The following is a 21426-nucleotide window of genomic DNA, read 5'->3' as shown; positions in this document are numbered from 1 at the left end:
GGGGTTTTCTCTCCTTAAGGATGGCAGGCCCTTCAATTGCTGTTCTGGGTGGTCCCAGGGCATCTCTCCATAACGATGCACTGGGGGTGGGGGTCTTAACTCAGCTGGGAGTGGCCCCTTGAGAGGAACAGAACTTGGAAGGGCCTTGAGTCTGAGATGGAGAGGAAGGGAGCAGAAGTGAGCTGAAGGGCTACTAAGCACGGCCCTCAGGAGAAGAGCTTCCCTGGGGAGGCAAAATTGAGCCCAAATTCCTACGCTTCAGGGTGACCTTCAGGGCATGGCTCACTTCTGGTGAGTTGAATTGTACCACATAACTCGAGATTGTGGGCATGTTCTTTGGGTTCAGTTTTCCAGACAAGAGAGTAACTTCCTGAGAGGTTCCATCCGGGTTATGCTCTCCCGAAAATGGCAAATCAAAAGAACTGTCTATTGTGTCAGTAGGTTTTGAAAAGTTAAGGTTGGACAGCCCTAGGTTAGATATTAGGATCAGGAGGCCCAACCCCCCTCCTCCCCAAGTATATGGGAGTTCAGGCAGGACACCCATGTGATGTGTACAGACACATTCAAATATATACCATGATTTTATATATAGTATATCTTCATCTATGTCTATCTCAATATCTCTCAATACAGATTTTGTTTTTAAATAGCCCTGAGATTGTGCTCAATTAAACTTTGTTGGCAATGTAGGGGATGGAGGTGGACTGGGGGAAATCCCTTCATACTATTATTCAAACAGCTTTTGACTGCAGTCTTTGAGCATGCTCTCAAAGGGGAAAGCCTTCTTTCTTTGATCTAAGGAAGAAATTTAATCAACAATCATTGGGATAAAATTAGGCACTCAGCTTTTCGATTAACTTCCCTGAAAGGAATTCATCCTCTAAAGACTTCATAATCCCACCTCATTTGCTGCTTTCTCTCAGGAAGCTGTGGAAGACACGCTCCAAGAAGGAGCTGGAGCTTCCTGGGCGGCCTCCCACTAACGGTCCTTCTAAATCTTACCTCCCCTTTCCCTCAAACACATTTCTTGATGCACCTGGAAGGCACCAAGTCTGTCTAGGGACAGATTCTGGCCTGTGGAGTTGGGGTGGGAAGGCAATACTAACAATAAACAATACTAATAATAAATACTAATAACAATACTAAAAATAAATGTGACCGATGGGAGCAGAACAAGCATTTCCCAGATCAATGACTCTTTTACCTTCGTTCGGGAATCAGCCAGCCCATGCCACCTAGCTCTTCTTGGCCCTGCTGACTCTCCCTCCTTACTGCCTCACAGGAAGTTCCTGCCTCAAGGGCTACTTTGCAAAGAGGAATGCGACATCATACACTGAAGCCCTGGCATCCAAATCCACCCCCTTCATGCCCGCCCCCCCAGTTTCTGCAAAGCTCACAGAAAAGGAACAGCCCCAAGGGAAGAAGCAGGCAAGAAGGCCAACCAGTCCACAGTGGATCAGAGTCACATGTAGGTAGTCTCAAGAGCCTCCCTCAGGAGAGTAGCGCCCAGGCCCCGAATGCCCACAAACTGGGCACAGCCACAGCTCCTATCCTGCCACTCTGGTAGCCAAGGAGATGTGTGCTTCAGTATAAAGAAGGCTTTGATAGAAACAGGAATTACCTTTTGTACTCTGAGAAAATACTGGTCAGAACATATTAAAAAAATAATCAAATGGGTTTTCACAGCCCTCATGGACAAAATTTTACAAGTCTTTCTTGGAGATGAACAGAAGGAGCCAAAGGCAGGTGGATTCATATCAAGTATAAGGAAAAAGTTAGGAGGGTCACATCATCTAATGAAATGCATTTTCAACCCACAACACAAAGAAAATAAGATCATCCATCAGTGAAGAGGCTGAGCCTTTCTAGTGTCAATCGTTTCAAGACAGAGACCATCACAGTCCCTACATGAATACCATTTACATTAAATTGTTAAAATTCATTTGTGCAGCATTATTAACCTGGACAAGTCCATCCCCATGGAAGAGAGCAAAATAACTACTGGCCATTTATAATTTGGAGTACAGCTCTATAATTAAATAGTCACAAAACTTTTCTATGTACAAAATAAAATGTTTTTCATCAAAAGCCTGGGTTCAAAAAATCCATCACCTGGTGTGCATCTTGTTTTATTTTAGAGCAATGGGGTCTAACCATACCCCAAATTTTCTGTTGTAAAACCTCCAACTAATGCAACCATCAAGTTCAGGCCATTTCTTCTTCCTGTCACCCTTGAGCCCTTTCCTAGGGCAGCTCCCTGGGGGGGGGGGGGGGGGGGCCGCAGAGGGGCCCTGTGCCAAGGAAACCTCTGTTAAGTTTGCCCTTTCCCATATCCACAAACTTTGAAGGAGTGAAATTTTCATTCCACTACAACCTGGAAAGCATTTGCTTCTTTGGGGAAACTGAACACACACACCCACACCCACACAAAACACACGTGTATACATGCCCACCCAAGGCACATCCAAAGGAGATATAAAACACACCTTTGCATTTCATCAAAAGAACTTTCTTGAAACTGACTGTACTTATTTCAACGTTGAGACAGAAAGGTGAACAATTTTTAAAAGGTTAGGAATATTTCCAGAAGCAAAAGCAATTCTGCATCTCATATCCAACACATGAAACGGTTTACCCATTAAAAATACCCACACAAACATACACACACGTATACACACAAATAAAAAGGGTTGTTGGTTTTTTACCTAAATGCAAACTGGATGAAGATCCATGTGATGAGAGGGATGGCGGTGGCGTAAGACAATGTCCTGGCGTTTGGCTTGGCAGAGGCATGCCTAGTGGGCTTGGAGAGGAGGAAAATCCCAGACTATTGTAAAATGGCGGCCCTACGGGAGGAGCTAGGCTGCTACTAGATCTTTTGTACAATTCAGAGCTAGTAGACAGAGAATCTCTCCTTGTGGCACTACTACTTGCAGAACTGCCAACTGAAGAAGAAATAAAAAAAACCCTAATTACATATAGTGGTAACTGGATAAAACCTATCCCCAACTCCTCATGAGTAATACCAGAAGGGATCCCAATAATCATTTGGTAAACATCAGGGCGAATATGGTCCCAATGCATCCCAAAGAGTGAGATACTTTCAGGGCCCAGTTCAGATTTCTGATAGTTTCACTGCTAACTTAATCCTGTCCCACCGAATTATCAGGCTTTCTTCAGCCCTGCTGCGAGAATGAGTCGTGGAACATTGAATGGCAAAAGATTCAATTTGAGGAGTTTCCTAACCTCAGGAAACAAGTCCTTAGATCTTCCAATTCAATCTTTTCTAGTCACAAAGGAAAAAAAGTTATCAATATCAGAGAAAATAAATCAAAAATGGTCTCCTGAAGGCACATCTGCTGTTGACCTCTGCCACCACATGAGAAGTCCATATTGGCCCAAATAGCAGAGGCTTCTGAAATGGGCACAAAAACACATAGTGCCACAGGCCTCAGGAAGTAGCATCATTGGGGATTTCCCCACCTCCTGGAGCCAACCCTCCCACTCAGGACATATGAAAACAGCCCTTTCTCAGGTCCCTGGAGCTCCTTCTCCCTCCTGTTCATCAGGCCCCTCTCTCTCACTGCTCCTTTTAGTCAAGAAATCAGGTCAGATGGGCTGGGGCTGCCTGGCCTGACTCCTTGGCTCTTCCCCACTCTCTCCCCAGAGCCAGCCCTTCTAAACTAGGACTCTGGGGCTGAGCAAAGACTGGGAAATCTGTACAGAATGAAAAATCCAGATGCATGTTCAGGCCAATATGGTAGGGAATGCTTTTCAAGACCACTTCAAAAGTTCCAGAAAGACCTAGGTTTCCAATAGCAGGTCTTTTGAGGGGTGGATACATATAGAACATAGATTAGAAAGAGAAAATGAGCAGAGCACAAGGCGGGCTGCAGATCCAACTAAGCTAACAAATACAAGTATAAAACTTAACATGCTGACACAACAAAATATAAAATTTAAGGGAGGAAAACAACATTATTATACATTAAACCAAAAAAGGGGGCAAACTTATCCAACCATGCTGCCAGTCTTTCTTCTAAAAAAAATCATTAATATATGAGATTTGTTTCAGGGACAAATTTTAAATTTAAGAAAAATCACTAGTAAAATGTTAGGTTGTTTCAGAAAATGCTAAAAATGTGGGGGAGGGGCACAGCTAGGTGGCACAGTGGATAGAGCACCAGCCCTGGAGTCAGGAGGACCTGAGTTCAAATTTGGCCTCAGACACTTAATCATTACTTAGCTGTGTGACCTTGGGCAAGCCACTTAACCCCATTGCCTTGTCAAAAAAAACGTACAACTTAACAGGTGAGGAATACCAGTGGAGATGCCCTCCTGGAGCTGGGCTTGGCAAACCCCTTCAGAGCAGTGCTGTACTAAGTCAATTTAAAGGACACTGGCGAAGGGAATGTTCCAAAGTTCAACCCCACTGCACACGGCTCATCTCTGCAGACACTGAGAGTCAGAAACAGCTCACTCCCAAAGAGGGTGGCTAGCTCCCCAACCCACAGGTCAAAGAACTCCAAAGATTTAAAAAGAATTAGGAGGCTCTTTCCTTAGCCACCCAGATCAACAGGAGCAGAACTCAACTTTGCTTAACTAAACTAGCTCTGAAAACTCGAAGGCCGTACCCAGAGCCAGGGCACCAAAGGCTATGGATGGCGCCTCTCCTTGGGTGGTACAAACAGATGGGAGTTAGGCCCAGAGTTCTGATCTGATTGGCTGGCTCTCCTCACCCAGTGTCCCGCGGTGCTGGTACCCTGAGTGATGCCAAGCTGGGAAGGGAATCATTCTGAGCCTGCTGCCGCAATGGACCATGGCAGGAGGGCACAGCCCATGCGGCCACAAAGCCTGAGCAAGGAAGCAGAGCACCTCATTAATCAGAGATCCCAGGACTGCTGAGGTTTCAGATGTCAAGAATATTTGGTTTGCAAATTGCCAAATTTTGTGTTGTCTGAAAAAGCAAAAATAGGTCATCGAGGCAAAAGTGATGGAGGGATTTTGCCTGACTTTTTTCTAAACATTAAGGTTTCTTGGAGAAATAGGTAAAAAAAAAAAAAACTTGGGTTAGGACTTTAGTTAGTTTACCAGACTCCCTAAATGGCTGGCTGGGGCTTTAGTTCAGAATCATTTACCATGACACTGCATTTCTATGAAGAAAATTAAGGCAATCAAAAATTAACAAATCATATGAATCACATGATGAACATGTCATCTGTCACCATGGGAAAAAACAGTTGAATGACCGGCAGTCTAAGGAATAAGAAGCAGTTAGCCAATGAGATCTAAAAACACTGTCAAATCTATTGGTCCTTGAAAAACATTTTTCCAGAGACAAGAAAATGCCTTTTAAAAAAGGCACTGTATTGAAAAAGCTCCGGATTGTTTGAAATACATTCAAGTTTTTATTATAAAACCAAGGGGGAAAAAAGCCTCCAAGATGTATTTTACTTGGCTCAACTATCAAGAAACGTTTCATGATTCCCATTGTAACTTAAAAAGCTCATCAGCGAAAAGGAGACTTGGGCCACGAGAGACACTTACCAGATGAGCCGAAGCCACTGAGGGCAGAGCCAAGGGCAGCCCCCAGGGAGCTGCTGCTCCCAAAACCCAGAGACGTGCCTCCAGGCTGGCCTGGCCCATGAGAAAACAAGGAACTACTCTGGGAGGTGCTGGTCAGAGAACTGCTCCCATAAAAGGAACTTGACTGAAGATTGGTGTTGGGCTGGGGAGGAGGCTGCGGTGGCGGCGGCGGCGGCTGGGTGCCAAGAGGCCGGAAGAGGCCATTGGTGGCTCCTGTCAGACTACTGGCTGACCCTCCGGCAGAAGCTGCAGCTGCTGCAAGACATAAGTTTGGAGTCCTTGCTCTAGGACCCAGAACAAATCCCATCCGGAAGGAGAAGCTTGGTAGGGAAGCCTGGGTCCTACTAACTTACCAGCCTGTGCTGCTGCCGAACTAATGAGAACAGGCGTGGAGGCCACGAGGCGGACTGGGGCACCCAGGCCAGTTCTTGCTCCAGGGCCCACCACTAAGGCACCAGTCTGGTCATAGTAGGCGGTCGGGGCAAGGACTTGGTACCCTAGAGGTTGGAGAAGAGACAGATGGAGGATCACCCTCAGCACAGTGTCTTCATGAGAAAGCATTCGACTGCAAAGGTGGACAGACAGCGCAAGGCAGAGACATGGGAGGTCAAAGGAAGCTCAACTAAGCCCGGGAGAAATGACTCTCCCTGGGCCCTGACTGCCTACAAACAGCGAATGACAAAGGCCATACGGGACATTTATGGCTCGGACTTCTGAGCTAACATACTCCAATGACCACCAACAGAGGAGCCCCAGGGAAGCCCAATACAACTGGTAATGGAAGGTCTGGACCCAAACAGCCTTGCATGCTGCCATCTTGGAGGTAGGAGAAGACACAAAGGGTCAAAGCAAGGCCAATGGATTTCTTTTGTGTCGACTACATTTTGACTACCAAACTCAAAGGTGACCTTTCAGACTGACCATCCACCCATAAGGGGCTGCAAACCCACCCTTTATCCACTTCCCTTCTTCTCCAAGTCAGACTTGTTCCAGGATCTCCCAGATGCCCATGAGCACATGGCCTGTCAGTATTTGAACCTTGGGGAACTCAGGGCAGGACCTCTTCCCACATAGCAAAAGCAAACTGGACTGAACACAGCTCATACCATCCATTACCTGGCATGCCAGTAGCAAGGCCCTGCCCAAAAGCCAGAGCGGGGTTGGCAGCAGCGGCAGCAGCAGCGGCAGCGGCGGCGGCAGCAGCAGCAGCAAGGGATTCTGCTGGCTGCCCCTGCTGAGTCTGATTAGGAGTGAGAGGACGTTGACTGGCTCCAGCCCGGAGAACCTGTGAGCAGAGGACCAAGAGAGCAAATGACAAAAACACTGAGGAATCCAAGTTGTCTAAGACAACTCTCTTTAACCACATTACAAGTTCACAGACCTCTAGGAATTGAAACCAAAGCCTGGACCTCAAGATAAAAAGACAAAAAGGCTGATTTCTTAAATTGCAGGAGTAGAAGGAGATTCTGTAACAAAAGGTCTAAAAAGAAACTATGTCATGGAAAAGACCCCAGATTATTCATTGTTCGAGGAACTAATGAACTAAACCCAAATTTATTCCCACTTCCACATTTCAGCAATGTGGAAGCTTTGTTCTAATGTTTGTTCTTAGATTTTTATTCCATAGTTGCAAAAGTAATTTGGAATTTTATCATCAAGGTAATGTTTGCCAACAAAATCGGAGACATCTCCAGGACAGACAACTTTCCTGTACTATCATTCCTAGACCAAAACATTTCCCCAAACCACCCAAGTTTCCTCCAAAGCTCTTCCTCTTTCAACTCTGTGGATGTTCCAGAGAAAACTTTAAGGTAGTTGCTAAGGTGTTTAAAATTTTATAAACTCCGCGAGATGAGGAGAACCAGGAAAACACTGCACACCCCAACAGCAACATGGGGGCGATGATCAACCTTGATGAAATTGCTCATTGCTTCAGTGCAACAACCAGGGACAATTTTGGGCTCTCTGCAATGGAGAATACCATCTGTATCCAGAGAAAGAATTGTGGACTTTAAACAAAGATCAAGGACTATTACCTTCAAATTAGGGGGGAAAAAACCATTATTTTATTATGTAAGTTTGCTATCTCTTATACTTTATTTTTCTTCCTTAAGGATATGATTTCTCTCTCATCACATTCAACTTAGATCAGTGCACACAATGGAAACAATGCAGAGACTAACAAATTGCTTTCTGTGGGGGTGGGGGGAGGGAAACAAGATTGGGGGAAAATGGTAAAGCTCAAAATAATAAAATCTTAAAAAAAAACTGTAAACTCCAACAAGCTCTGCATAGTTTAGAATGTAGCCAAAAGAGGGGAGCTCCTTGAGGAGCAGCTGCACCCCAAGGGAGATAATACCCCCATGGGCCCCTGCAATCTAAGTGGGATCATCTGTCAGCAAAAGTGAGACAAATCAAACCTTAGCTTCTAGAGACAGGCTGAGGAGCAGTAAGAAAGCTACTGATAAAACATAAACTAGATCTGCTCCTACAACTTGGTCATCAGGTCGGTCACCCACCAGTTTCTACAAAGATCATGGGCTCACCACTAACAAACTCCTAACAAGCCTGAGAGCCCAAAGGATTAACCGAGACCTCACTGACTGTTTCCCCTAACTCAGCCTCGGGCTAAGATCCCCAAAACGATCATCAAATAAATCACTTTCGTTATCATGATTATTATTGTTCAATGAGGTCCTTTAACATGCAGTCCTGAAATTGAAGAATGATCTACTGGGTGTCTCCCCCTCACTGATCCCCACCTACTGGTCAGAATGAAGGAGTAGTTTAGCTCTCCGAGTATGAAGGACACTACAATTAACAAGAAAAAAATTTATTTCAGGACTATGCCAAGGAGCTACCTGTTGCTGTCCCGGAGGAGGAGCCTGGGATGCGGCTTGCTGACTGGCTGCACTGGTGGCGGCAGCTGCAGCTTGCTGCTGAAACAAATTGGCTGGATACACCCCCCAGGGCACACCATAATACTGGGGTGGGACCACTGCAGGACCTACCCAAAACACAGAGAGATGAGAGGTTAATTCACTGCTAGCACAGAAATGTAGCCAGCACCCAAGACCACTCAAGATAACCAATTAGCCTTCTTTTTTCTCAAAGGATAAACAAGAGACTCCTTTAGGAATCAACCCCTTTCCTACACTCATCCCTAGGTCAAAATGTTTTCCCCAAAAAGCCTAAGTTTTCTTCAGTGTTTTTCATTTTTCTTTTCTTTTTTTTGGGCAAGGTAATTAGGATTAAGTGTTATCTAAAGTCACACAGCTAGGAAGTATCAAGTATCGGAGGCTGGACTTGAACTCAGCTCCTCCTGACTCCAGGGCCAGAATGCAATCCACTGCACCACCCAGCTGCCCCCATTTTCCAATCCCCTTTCAGTTCTGTTGAATTTTGCAGCACAAGTGGAAGCTCAAGTGATTACTACCAGAAAAACTCAAAAAGGTGGGTGGGAAGGAGCGTGGGGAAGAAAGGAAAGGGAGCCCAAAGCCAGTGAGGAGGAGCATCCAGGACTCCCAAGAGGCTCCTGTTTCTCATCATCCCAGGATGCTGGGGCAAGAGTTCTGAGGCCAAGCTGCTCAAAACTATTCTTTGGGGGCCAACCTGCTCCCTGCACAGAACCAACCAACCCAAATGAGTTGGGATGGAAAAATAAAAATCATCTGATGTGGTGAAGAAAACGAGATAAAAAACGACAATCAAAACAGGAAACAGCAAAATAGACTTCTAAGAAGCTTGGCTTGAGGAATGGGCTAGACAAGGAAGAAAGCAATGTGAAATGTAAACAGTGGGGGGGGGGGGCCCGCACCAGGGGGCGAGACTGGGAATAAGTACAGGGATCCAGGTGCATCAAGGGCCAGACCTGGAGTCCTAAGTGCAAATCTTGCCTCAGACAAGGGGCAGCTGGGTGACCCTGTCTACCTCAGTTTCTTCACCTGTAAAATGAGCTGGAGAAGGAAGTAGCCCACCACTCCAGCATCTTTGGGTCAGCCCACCAAAGCTGGCAGCTGCCCCAAGGACGCCTGCTCCTCCAACCTTCTCTAGCCCCCACCATGCAGCTGCTCCCAAGGGTCCACTGTCATCCTCCCTTTCTAATGCCTCCACTCTCCCTGGGACACCCCTGCCGACCTTTCAAGAAATAAAATAGACTTGGGTCCAGCAGGGGCTTCACCAGCTTGCTCTTCTAACCCATGGCACTTGGGCTGTCTTCCCAAGATCAAACCCTGTCCCATGACCACAAATCTCCAGGGAGAACATGGCTGGCTGCTGCCCGCCCCTTACCTGCCAACGTCGCTGCCAGGCCAGCTGCAGTGTAGGGATCGGTGCCAGGGGGGGCAGCACTAATAATGTAGGGGTTTGGCACAAAAGCGGCTGGAGCAAGGCCTGCAGAGAAGACGCCAGCTGGAGGGGAAAAGGAAGGAGAGCAAATGAAAAACTCTCCCTAAGAGAATGAAGCACAAATACTTAATAAAATAGAGAGGAAGATAATCCTCACAACACCCCCCCCCCCGGAGGCAGGTACTATCACAACCCCCATTTTCAAATGAAGAAACTGAGGCAAACAAAAAACAGATGAGACTGAATTTGAACTCAGGACTTCCTGACTCCAGTTCCACTACCCTGAAAGCCAATAAAAAATCTGGGAAGCTCATCCTGTAACATCTGAGGAACTCGGGGGACATGAAGGAATCCCTATGAAAACATGCTCCAACCCCCTCTTGGCCACCCACCAGGCAGTTCCCCAGAAGGAAATGCCCCCTGACCAGCCCTCGGTTGGCCAACAGACTCAGTTTGACCCCTGGGGAGAAGGCAGTTATGAAGAGTGGGTGGCCTCCAGGCTCTCGCTCTACCCCCACCACTCCTTAGCCTACAGCCCCCAAGCCTGGCCGCCTCACTCTACATATTCTGGGTCACAGCCTTTCTTTTCTCCCCACCTCCTTGCCTCCTGCCCCAGGCTAGATTCCTCTAGCCACCTCCACTATACCCAGAGATGGGCCATCACCCCCAAGAGCTCCCCATTATGCTCAGTGACCCAGAGATTCCCTTACCCAATCTCTCCTTCACCATCCCAAGTCCTCCAGTCACTTATAACCCCTCATCCTGATTTTTGTTCAAATCCTCCCCTCAAAACCCTCGCCCCTGTTCCTGCTGCCACCTTATTCTGTCAAGGCCAAGTGAGTGACAGCCGGTGTCACAAGCCTGGAGTTGGGCAAGGTTCAAATTTCAAGCGTGCATCAGACACATCAGAGCTGGGTGATCCTGGAGTCGGGGTCAGAGTCCTCGATGGTATGGTGAGTGAATGAGAGGCTAGTCCTCACTTTGCAGGCTTGTCGTGAGGATCACGTGAGACCCTAATTGTAAAGCTCTTGACACGGTGTTATCTCCTGTTTCTCAAAGCTGGAGAAGACCCTGCCCCACAGCAGAGTAGACACACTACCAATTGCTCTGGGCCCTCATGACAGCAAAGCGATCCACTGACAATCTCCCCCATCACCACAAACCTTTTCAATTCTCCTCAATGCTCCCAAGGCTCCCTTCCTTCCCCAACATCCCAGAGGGGAACCTCGTCTCACTGAAAAAATGGAGGCCCTTGGGCCGAGACCTTCCCTCAGACACCTTCTGCCACCATCCCTGACTTCCACTATTGTTGGCACAATGGGCATCTCTGCATGAGTCATCTCATCCCGGCCATGCTGGGAACAAGGTCCTGGGCCAGGGTGACGGCCAGTGAGGTATGTCCTCTCTGCTGTTGCCCATGTTCACATGTATGCACCGTGACCAATCTCCCAATCGTCAGAGCCCATCTTCTGTCCAGAACTCACCGAAGCTGCCCCTGGGATCCACTCTTGGCCACAGGAGGCCCCTGCCAGGCACTTGGGGTAAAGGTGCTGAGATACTTTATCCATTGGCAAGAAGGACTGGTCATTGTCATCATTCGTGGATTTACTAACTAAGCTGCCAAGTGTCACTGAGGGACTTCTCTGGAAATGAAAGCCCGTTTCCAGTCGTGAACAGAAAGCCAAACCTGTTGTGTAGACCCCTGGCAGAATCCCCCTGCCAAAGTGTCCTAGGCCTAATGAAAAGCAGAGAAGGTTCATCGTCAACACAGCCAAGAGATGCCCCCAAAACAGCAGGTGCGAAGAGGACCTCAGCATCCACAGCCCCCACAGAGTCAGGTAATCCATGAGGACGAACAGGAAATATGTGCCAACATCCCCAGCACAGTCCTAGTTCCATGTGGCAGCTCTCTGACCTCTGGACATTCCAGGGCTTGAGACCATTGACCTGTTATTGTGGCTCATTTTGGGGCAGTGGGAGCAACTTCTCCCCATCATCAAGTAATATCTCCTGGTGAAATGAGGAAGGTCAGTTTTGTAGAGAAGGGTGACATGTGCTATGAGCAACCATTAAGGATTTAGGAAATTAGGAAATGCTTCCACAAGCCCTTACACTTGAGGGCGGGGGGGGGGGGGGGGGGGGGGGGCCGCGGGCCCGGGACAGAATGCTACACCATAATTACTCAAGTCTGGGGTTCAAATCTCATCTGTGTAACCCTAGGCAAGTCACTTCATCTCTCTGTTTCCTCATCTGTAAAACGGGAATGACCATATCACCCTATCACCTCACTCCACAGGGTTGTGAGGATACAAAGAAAAAATATCATAAGTTTGGCACAATTTCCAGGGAACACCAACAGTTTTATTATTTCTATACAAGTCTATTTAAAAAAATACCATATATGGGTATATGGTGGTTTGGCCCTGGGGAGCCAGGGAATTGATCCCCCATTGGGGTAATAGAATGGCCACACACCCCTTTGGGGTGCCTCCTCCATGTCCCAGACCCTTCACTACCAAGTGCTGGAGGGGCTGCAGAACAGAGGCTGTGACCCAGCAGTCCCATTGCTAGGGCTGGCGAGGGCAAGGGCCCGCTGTCAAGTAGCTCTTTAGGGGCTACGCATACTGTTTTCTGCTGCAATAAAATGTAGACCATTCACTTCATAGTCTTTAAGGTTTGCAAAGTACTGAACACATGTCTGATCTTATTTGATCTGCAAAACAACCCTGGAAGCCAAGTGATACACTATTTTTTTAAGAGAAATGAGGATACTGAGGCAGAACAGACATCACACAGATCTGAGCTGGATTTGAACTCACATCTTCAGGACCTGACCTAGGCCCTGCCCCTCATTCACTGTTATCTACTTGCATCTAATTTACCCAACTCTGGAAAAGAGTGCAAGGGAACCACACGAGACTTATTTATTTTTCTACGAATGATTGCAAGAGGAAGAAGCTCCAGGTGGTAGGCGCCCTCCCTGAGCCTTTTAAGCAGGGGTTAGTGGAGTCCTTTCCATTTGGGGATTGCTATCGGGAGACCGCCTCGTGTCTTGGACAAACTGGTCACAATGGAAGGTCCTGAAATGCTCCCCTTCTTGGATATGAGGAATGTGACCTTTCAACCTCAAGGGAACTGCTGCAGGCCCATGGCAGGAAAACAAAGGGTCTAGTTTCCAGGAAGAAGCCAGGGACAGAAATCCGAATTTAGGTCCTTCCACGACCAAACTGACTCCACCTGCACACAGGCCAGCTGAGCCATCAACACACCGGCTGTAGGTGGGGAGCTCTGTAGCAGTGGCCACCTCCAAGAACTCTTACTGTGCCCTGGGCTTCGCTCAGTCTGACCCCTGGCAGGGGCTTTCTCCTTCTTGGTAGAAAGTGGCCAACCTGCCAGATACTTGGGCTTGACTGGATTTGTTATACTAGGCTGGGGATGGAGGCAGGAGAAAAGTTTCCACAACTCCCTGAGAAGTGACAAAATATTTTTTCAAAGCATCAATAAAACACTTGCTTAAGTTAAAAAAGCTGGGGGGAATCCTCATTCCATCCTTCCCCCCTGTTCCTAGATGGAACCAGGCATGCCAAGCTAGCCTCCAAAACGTCCACAAAAGAAAACAGGATTTCTGCCCCTCTTCCCAAGCCAAGTGTTCCTGAGGACAGCTGGAATTGGGCTCTTCCTAAACAGAGACACCCTAAAAAAAAAACTGGCCAGCATATGCCCTGGCCCCAGCCCTTTCTGGAACAGGACGGCGAGCGTGTCCTCCCAAAGGAGCTACCAGGAAGCCCAAGTGCTCATACTCCACCCTGAGGGAAGAAGGCAAGCAGACCAGATCGGGCTGGGCCCTAGGCTCCCAAAGCCTGCAAGGCCAAGCACAGGACACAGAGTAGGCCCAGGCCAAGGCAAATATGGAGATGACAAGCTGGTAGAGCAACTAAGAAGATGAATGAATTGACCCAAGAACACTCAATTCTCTCACCTCCTTCGCCTGTTCTGGAGATCCAAGCCCAGGACAGCCAACCTCTGCAATAGGCAGCTCTGAAGTCTCTAAGCCCATAACCCATCCACCATCCCCCCCTTTCCCTGGGAAGAGGGAACAGCCGTTCTCTCATGCTACAGGTGTGGGAAGATCAGACACAGCAGATGATGGTGTGATAATGATGGCCCAGGACTGCATGAGAGCTTTCCAAACAGGACCTACTCTGATGGTCACAACAGCCTCATCTTACAGAGGAGAGAGAGGCAGCAGTGCCCTCATCTGCCCAGGATTCCAGGATCAGATGGCCCCAGGTCGTCTTCCGAGCCATCCCCAGCACAGTCCTGGGTCCTGCTCCTCATTTCCCCAAGGAGGGAGCCTGTGGCTTGACCAGGACCTCCCAGGGCTCCAGGGTAGCATTCCTCACCAATTCTGTTTCTCTAAGGTTTAAGACACAGCTGCTCTTCAGCCACAACATTCACTGATGCCCACTGGGAAACATCCCTCCACCTTGGCCTTGTACCCCAATTTCAAAGGAAGCCACTCACAGGTACACAGCTCACCAGGAAGCCTCAAAGACCCAGGCAGGGTCTTGCTCCATTCCCCCCACACACACCAGATCGGTTTGCCGCTCACCACTTACCAATGTGCGGCTGCTGGGCCGCAGCTAACGCATACTGCTGCTGCTGGGCGGCCGTTAGCTGCTGGACAGTTAGCGCACTGGTCCTCTGAAAGAGCTAGGAGATAAACAGAGGCAGGCCCACTTCAGATGTGTTCCCCTCCCCCTCCCCCACCAGAGGCCACCCCAACCGCCAAGTGGAGACCAGTTACCTGCTGCGGCTGGGAGCTGTAGTCAAAGAGGCCGACGGTAGCCCCTGAAGAGTCCATCGGCACCTGGTTTCCAGGATAGTCAAACTGCAAGGAATCCAGGCCCACTTGCTCCATGGCATCCAAAGTCTGGGCTTCGGGGCTGGGGAACTCTTCCACGAGGGGCTTATTAGCTGCAGGATTGGGGAGAGGACCCAGTCCTTCAGGAGGATTTGAATTGGGGCCCAGGCGCTCAGCTACTTCTGTGGGAGAAGCTTGGCGGCTTCCCGGAGTACGACTACATAAAGAGAAGTGGATGGGATCAGAAAGGGAAAAGCCACCAGCAACAAGGGAAACAGTCACAATTTCAAGAAACACAAGAAAGGCCCAGAGATGTCTCAAATCCAGACAATGCATGCAACAGTTTAAGAGAGTGCAGGACCCCTGGAAGCCAGGGGATTCATGGGAACAGAGAGCCTCCACATCACTGGGGCCCTAAGGAACCCCTGGAATCAGGTCCTCAACTGCTCATAAGTAAGTGCTCAGGGCATGAAAGGCGAATTCTGAGTCCCAAGAGAAACTCTCATTTCACTAAGCCACGACGCCTCCGCCAGAGTCTGGCCAACTAGTTCAAAGCTCTCCCCAGCCCTGGGCAGAGGGGTGAACCAGAGAAGAGGGGACAAGGATGGAAAGGATGAGCCCTGGGCTAAGCACTTTCTAAATATCATCTCATTAGGTCTTCTAAACAAGCCTGAGAGGTTGGGGCTGTGACATTCCCCACTTTATGCTTGAGAAAACTGAGGAAAAGAGTTCTGAAATGGAAGAATTTGAACTCAGATCTTCCTGATTCCCAAGCCCAGTACTCCAACCTCTGCAACTTGAGCTGTCTCTATGCTCTCTACTTTGTAGAGAACAAACGGAATAAATGCATTAGAATGAAATCTTAATGAAAAAAAGACCCTTCATTTTCATTCTGAAAGAATTCACAAGCATCTCCCCCCAGGTTCTGGGGTAGGAAAGGCCATGACTTGGTCAAGAGATCCGGAAGGCTCAGGCACACAGACTCCCAACTTGGCTTACCTGGGTGTGTCCAGGAAAAGAGTCACTAGAAAAACCCTAGGAAACCATCGCAAGGGTGGAAGGAAAATCTCTCTAGCCCAGAGATCTGGGTCACTGAAGAGAAAACACAAAGGCCAGCAGCAAACTAAGCTGCTGGGGTGGAAGTCTTCCTTGCCTCCAATTCCCCTTTTTTTGCCATTCCCCAAAATGATTCTCTTTTGTGTTCAGGGAAAAGGGTGATACCAAGATAAGTGAAGGGCACATACAGCTCCCAGGACCACACAAGAGAAATTAGGCCCCTTCATTTTCCCTCCTCCCATCTCCCCAACTGCTCCAAGCAGAGGCCCTTCTGGAAGCCAGGCTCCAGGGCTCTCCTCTATCAACAGCCATTTGTAAAGTGCTGACTACGGGCACAGCACTGACAGCCCTGCCCTTGAGCTCACACAGACATGTGAACCAATCAGATATGGACAGGACCAACTCAACACCAGCAAGAAGAGGAAACTAGGAAAGGTCTCTCAGAGGAGGAAGCCAGGAGAGAGGGCAGGCAGCCAAAGTCCAGTGGCCCCCAAAGCTCAGGGGACTGGAAGGGAGGCAGGAGCCTTTTGATATGAAAGGGCAGCAAGGAAGACAGAAAGGCTATGGGGAAAGATGTCATGTTTAACAGCAAGGGAGGAGATGGGAGCCCAGAGGTGAGGAAAGAAGATGGGGGCTGAGTCAAGGCGTCAGAGCAGAGGGGGAGGGAGGAGAGAAGGCCCAACACCAGGCCCTAGAGGACACAGGTGGGATGCAGATGAAGAGCAAGTAAAGCCAAAGGTCTGAAAAGGAACCAGGTAAAGCTGGAGAGAAGAGGGTGAGAGGTCACCAAGGATGAGGATTGAGAAAACTGGCTGGGAGTTTGCAATCCAGAGATATCTGCTTGCTGAGCAGCTGAATGAGGAGGCTACCGTGGAAGCACCTGCTGGAGAGGGCCTTCTCAAGAAGCCATGTCGGAAGAGGAGAGACAGGACAATAGATAATCAGGCAAGGGACAGATGCTTCTTGAAGGCCAGAGGAAACAGACTTTGGATGATCAAGGAGGCAGCCAGTCGACAAGAAGTGAAAGCCAAGGGAGAAGATGGAGGAGATAGCCATGTGCTGCAGGAGGGACAGAAGGAGGAATCTTAGGATTGTGGAAGAGGACTGGTAGATGTGAGAGGAGGAGGAAGGGGAGGGAGGAGGGGCTTTCATCAAATCATATCAATATTGTCAGTGAAAGAAGAGGCCAGGTTCTCAGTTGGGAGGGGGCTATGGGAGTCTTGAGGAAGGATGAAAAGTTTGAAGCCACTGAGGGTGCAGGACAGTGAGTCAATTCAGGAGGCATCCAGCTCTCTGCTGGGCAGCAGGGAGGACCCGGCTGACCTCCTACAATGGCAGGTTCATTCAACAGTCAGTGAGTGGAAGTGAAAGCAGAGGATGGGAGGCGCGGGGGGGGGGGGGGGGGGGGTCGATCCAGGGCTGAGGCTCAAAAGGGCCAGATCAGCAACTGCACCAAAGGCGGTAGCACAGGAGAACTATGTGGAGGTGAACTAGTTCCTGGCCTGGCAGAAGACAATGGGGTCCATTGGAAGTCACAGTGAGGAAAGGAACAAAGTCTGTGGTTACCAGAAGAAGAGTGATGACAGAATGGGATTAGGTAAGGGTATTTCAGAGCTCATAAACATGAACAAGAGGTGAGTGGTGGCAAGAGCCAGGAGGTGGCTCTCTTTAGATGGGTTAGGGGTGGAGTGGAGGAAGTAACAGGACAGGAATGAGCAAGTGAAGCTAAAAGAATCAGAATGCAGGTGGGGGGGCGGGGGGAGAAGGCACACACTTACTTCAAGCAGATTCCAGAAAGGTCAAAGGGAAACTTTGGGGTGTTGCCATACTCTCTGCTGCCTGTATTTCAGATGCTTGTAGTGACAAATTGAATAACCTAGACAAAGCCCTTTAAACCCCCTTACTTCTTCATGTTCTTCTCCAGATACTGAAGAGAAGACCATGTTCCTTCTCTACCACTAATATTAGGGTCTACAAACCCCTACAAACCCTACACAGAACACAGAACCCAGATTTTTCTTTTATTTTACTAGTTCAGGCAAACACTCAGACTCATTTCCATGACGAATAAAAATGAAGGATAAAATGAACATAACTGAAAAAAAAAATCTTCCCTCAGGAAAGTTTTGGAGATTAAAATCTTACATATACAACTGTTAGGATGCTAGAATGACACACCAATGATTCTGTTTTTGAAAAATGTTTTATGTCATCTAGTAACTGAAGCTGAATCCACAGTAATTAGTTACATTAATAATAGCATTGTTAACATAGAACAGAATTAGAACATTCATAGGAATGCAAAGCATTTATATTCAGAAAATCAAAGCTGCAGTATTCTCCACAAAACACATCTTAATTTGTTTAAAAAAAAAGATGCAAATAGGAAGTTGGTCTCTCCATGGTTACTGTGGTTAGGGTTTGCCCCTTTCAGTGGTGCTATTTTCTTGCTATAGTTAATGCTGTTTAACACTTCAATTATAAATATGTGGATCCTGAGGGGCTATAGTCAACTTGGTATTAAATAATTAGTCTTAGATGAAATCTGTGTTAGATATGAGCTGGGGAGTAAAACCCAAGATGCATTTTTTGAAACGTAATTTGGTCATTTGTTAAGTTTGTTACTGGTTTTGGATGCTGTTTTGCACTCAGGAGTTCTTTATATTACTGATCACTTTATGCCAATGCCTGCCTTGCTATGGCTCTCTAAATGCAACAGATCAAACACTGGTCCTTCTGGATGTGCGGATAACAGGCTTTGAGACAATTAATTTAGTGTCCATTTTGATATGAACTAAAAAACACGATTTGTAAATTGATTTGAAAACTGATTTGAAAAAAATGATTCGTAAAATTGAGACAATTTAGCATTATTCTAAGAACAAAGCCTTTGAAGGACAAGATCCAGTATGTCTAGAGGACTGGGCCACTTGAATTCAAAGAAATGAAGTGCCTTTTTCAGGCAAACTCCCAAATCTCCACCATCTGCTGTTTTCTTGCCATCAAAACCGACATGAACTCCTTTGACAAGGCCATGGCAGGGTCACTGTGTCTCAATTATATTAAGGCCTTCATCACATGTTGGGCCAAATTATTAAGGGGAAGAGAGGTAAGGGGAAGGAAGGGGAAAGGAAGAGGAGGAAGGGGGAGGATGGAGAGAAGGAAGAGGAGGAGGAGGAAGGAGAAGGGAGGATTCACCACCAGGAGCTCAGATAAGAGGAGGCACTATCGAGCAGAGAAGGGGAAGGGTTTGAAATGGGATCGTCCCTAAGCTTTGGCAGGGAAGAATATAGCAAAACGAATGTGAGGCTTTCAGTGGTAAAAAAAAAAAAAAAAAAGTCACAGTGCTGTTCATCTGAAATGCTGCGAAGGACTTGCATTTCCCAAGAAATATTCTGAGGATCCAAAGGGTTTGGGGAAACCAACTAGCCTAGCCCCAGGCAGTTGTAACACAGGCAGAATGGGAGGCCCCTGGAAAACCATCTGAATGAGCCCCACAGACCAGGAAGGACATGCTTGGCTTCTGGAGAAAGTGAAAATCTTACTTAAAATCTTTGCAATCGGCATCCATTCCATTTGGCAACCCTCTGCCTTTTATTTTAGAATCCTCCTCATCTCCTTGTTTAAGATCTCTGTCTGTGTCCTCCTCAAACGGAGAAGCCTTGCCTTTCTCATCTCCTTTCTCAGGTCCATCTGTTTCAGCATCTCTAGGGCCCTGAGGAAAAAGAATCTGTTTGATTCTGAATATTTAATAGCACACAAAAAAGGCACCATCAGGTGACCTAAATCTACACTGCAGTGCACGGCAACAACAAATACACTTGGAAGTTGAACTAAGAGCTTCACCTGTTTACCAAAGACCACAACTGGAATAAAAAACCATCATCATTTATAATGGAAGCGCTAACGCAACCTTAACTATAGCGGGGCTAGGAAAAGCATTAACACCACAAAGTACGATGACTGCTTCAGAGAGAGAGAGAGAGAGAGAGAGAGAGAGAGAGAGAGAGAGAGAGAGAGAGAGAGAATATCTCCTTGGAATTACAAGGTGCCATATTCAAATCCTAATGCGCAGGGCTATCCCCTACGAGGAATTAATATTTTATCTGAAATATTTATTGAGGAGGCTCCTGGGGCTAATTGCTCTGTGTCCTAATTAAGCCCCAATCCCTCCCCAAATGCTCCTCTGTTTCTCCACTTTAGGATTCCTTAAATAAGGAGAGCTGGGGCCAAGAACTAGGCATTCTCCCTAAATGTATTAGAGATAACCAAATAGAAAAAAAAAACAACAACACCAGAAACAGAACCAAAATAGACACAAGCAAGGGACTGAGTCTTTCTTCCAAACACCAAGGTACTTACAAAAGCTCCTTTCCTAAATCGAGAATCCAATTTATCTGCAGGAGAAGAACTTAATACATATTCTACCATGCTCACGCCAAGGCCTCCACTTTCGGATCGAGGAGACAGAATTGCATTTACTTCACTGTTTCCATGAAAACCCTGTCCAGGTCTTCTCTGTACCATAATAGGCTGGGACATCGAATGGTCTGTTTGGAAGAAAGAATAAAAACGAAAACAGCGTCAACTTCCAAACTCAACAAAGATGTTAGGAGAGAGCAGAGAAGAAAGCCCTGTTGTATTTGAATGCTGTTGGAGGTGACCAACACCCTTTGAGTTACTGGGAAGGAGAGAGGAAGCACAACCAGAGAGCAGGATCCTGAGAAAGAGGAGGAAAGAAGAGGTGAGCTGGAGGACAAGAGGCCTAGTTGGGGCGGGGGGATGGGAAGGGAGGAGAGAGACTGATGTCCACCCCAGCAAGAAGCCCTCTCCCCATCAGACCCCACTTACAATCTGGCTCCCCCAAAAGATGCACAGTTTGTCAAAGACAAGTTTCTTTTAAGATTTATAAGCAGGTCAGTTCCTAAGCTCTGCAACTTTCCATGTGGGTAAATGAATCAAAAGAATCCTTTTGGGTATTCTCAGCCTGAGGACTACTTTTTATTGCTACTATAGAAAGGAGCAAGGGAGAGAAGGGAGACATTTCTTGAATGGGTAGATGTGAGTATGTGAGTATGTTATCAAGTTTACAAAAATGATTTCATTTGCTCCTCCACAATCCAGAGAGATAATTACTCCTCTGATCCCCATTCTCTAGATGAGAAAACTGAGGGAAACTGAAGTTAATGGACTTGTCCAGGTCATTTTAGTACACAGGAAGCATGAGACGGGACATGAAATCAGGATGCCTGACTCTAGGACCACTGCTCTGGCCACTGTGCATCCTAGTGCCAGAGGAAAAAGAATAAAGACAATTAAAGCTAAGTGAAAGTATGATCACAGAATACATATAGTAACTGATGTAAAACTTATTAAAGATACTTCTGTCAAAAAGTTTTATAAATGATTTCCAATAGGGGGCAGTCTCTTACCTCATTCTCAAATCAATATGAAAATCATCTCAGAAAGAACTGAAGAGGTGGTAAGCCCAGATAACTAGCTAAATAAACATAATTATTCACTTAAAAAAGTAGCAGAGTTCAGAATACTGGATTTGGAATCACAAAGGCCCA

General features: G+C 47.2%; 1 protein-coding gene across 5 annotated transcripts in view; it reads right to left on the bottom strand.

Annotated features, from left to right (window-relative positions):
- Positions 1 to 21426, bottom strand: part of PUM2 (pumilio RNA binding family member 2) — a 72901-nt gene that overhangs the window by 23130 nt on the left and 28345 nt on the right. For 4 of the 5 annotated variants that reach the window (XM_074194906.1, XM_074194897.1, XM_074194913.1 and 1 more), the window contains exons 4-13: positions 20216 to 20403; positions 19399 to 19568; positions 14741 to 15014; positions 14553 to 14646; positions 9877 to 9996; positions 8448 to 8593; positions 6703 to 6871; positions 5940 to 6083; positions 5548 to 5841; positions 2706 to 2945 (exon numbers count right to left, since the gene is read on the bottom strand). In XM_074194906.1, the coding sequence (XP_074051007.1) occupies positions 2706 to 2945; positions 5548 to 5841; positions 5940 to 6083; positions 6703 to 6871; positions 8448 to 8593; positions 9877 to 9996; positions 14553 to 14646; positions 14741 to 15014; positions 19399 to 19568; positions 20216 to 20403 (1839 nt within the window). The remainder of the gene's footprint in view (positions 1 to 2705; positions 2946 to 5547; positions 5842 to 5939; positions 6084 to 6702; positions 6872 to 8447; positions 8594 to 9876; positions 9997 to 14552; positions 14647 to 14740; positions 15015 to 19398; positions 19569 to 20215; positions 20404 to 21426) is intronic. The other variant, XM_074194930.1, reaches the window with a different exon arrangement.

This window comes from Macrotis lagotis, chromosome 1, assembly GCF_037893015.1.
Source record: "Macrotis lagotis isolate mMagLag1 chromosome 1, bilby.v1.9.chrom.fasta, whole genome shotgun sequence".
Lineage (NCBI taxonomy): Eukaryota > Metazoa > Chordata > Mammalia > Peramelemorphia > Peramelidae > Macrotis > Macrotis lagotis.
The sequence above is the reverse complement of the archived record's forward strand: the minus strand, read 5'-3'. Positions and strand labels throughout refer to the sequence as shown.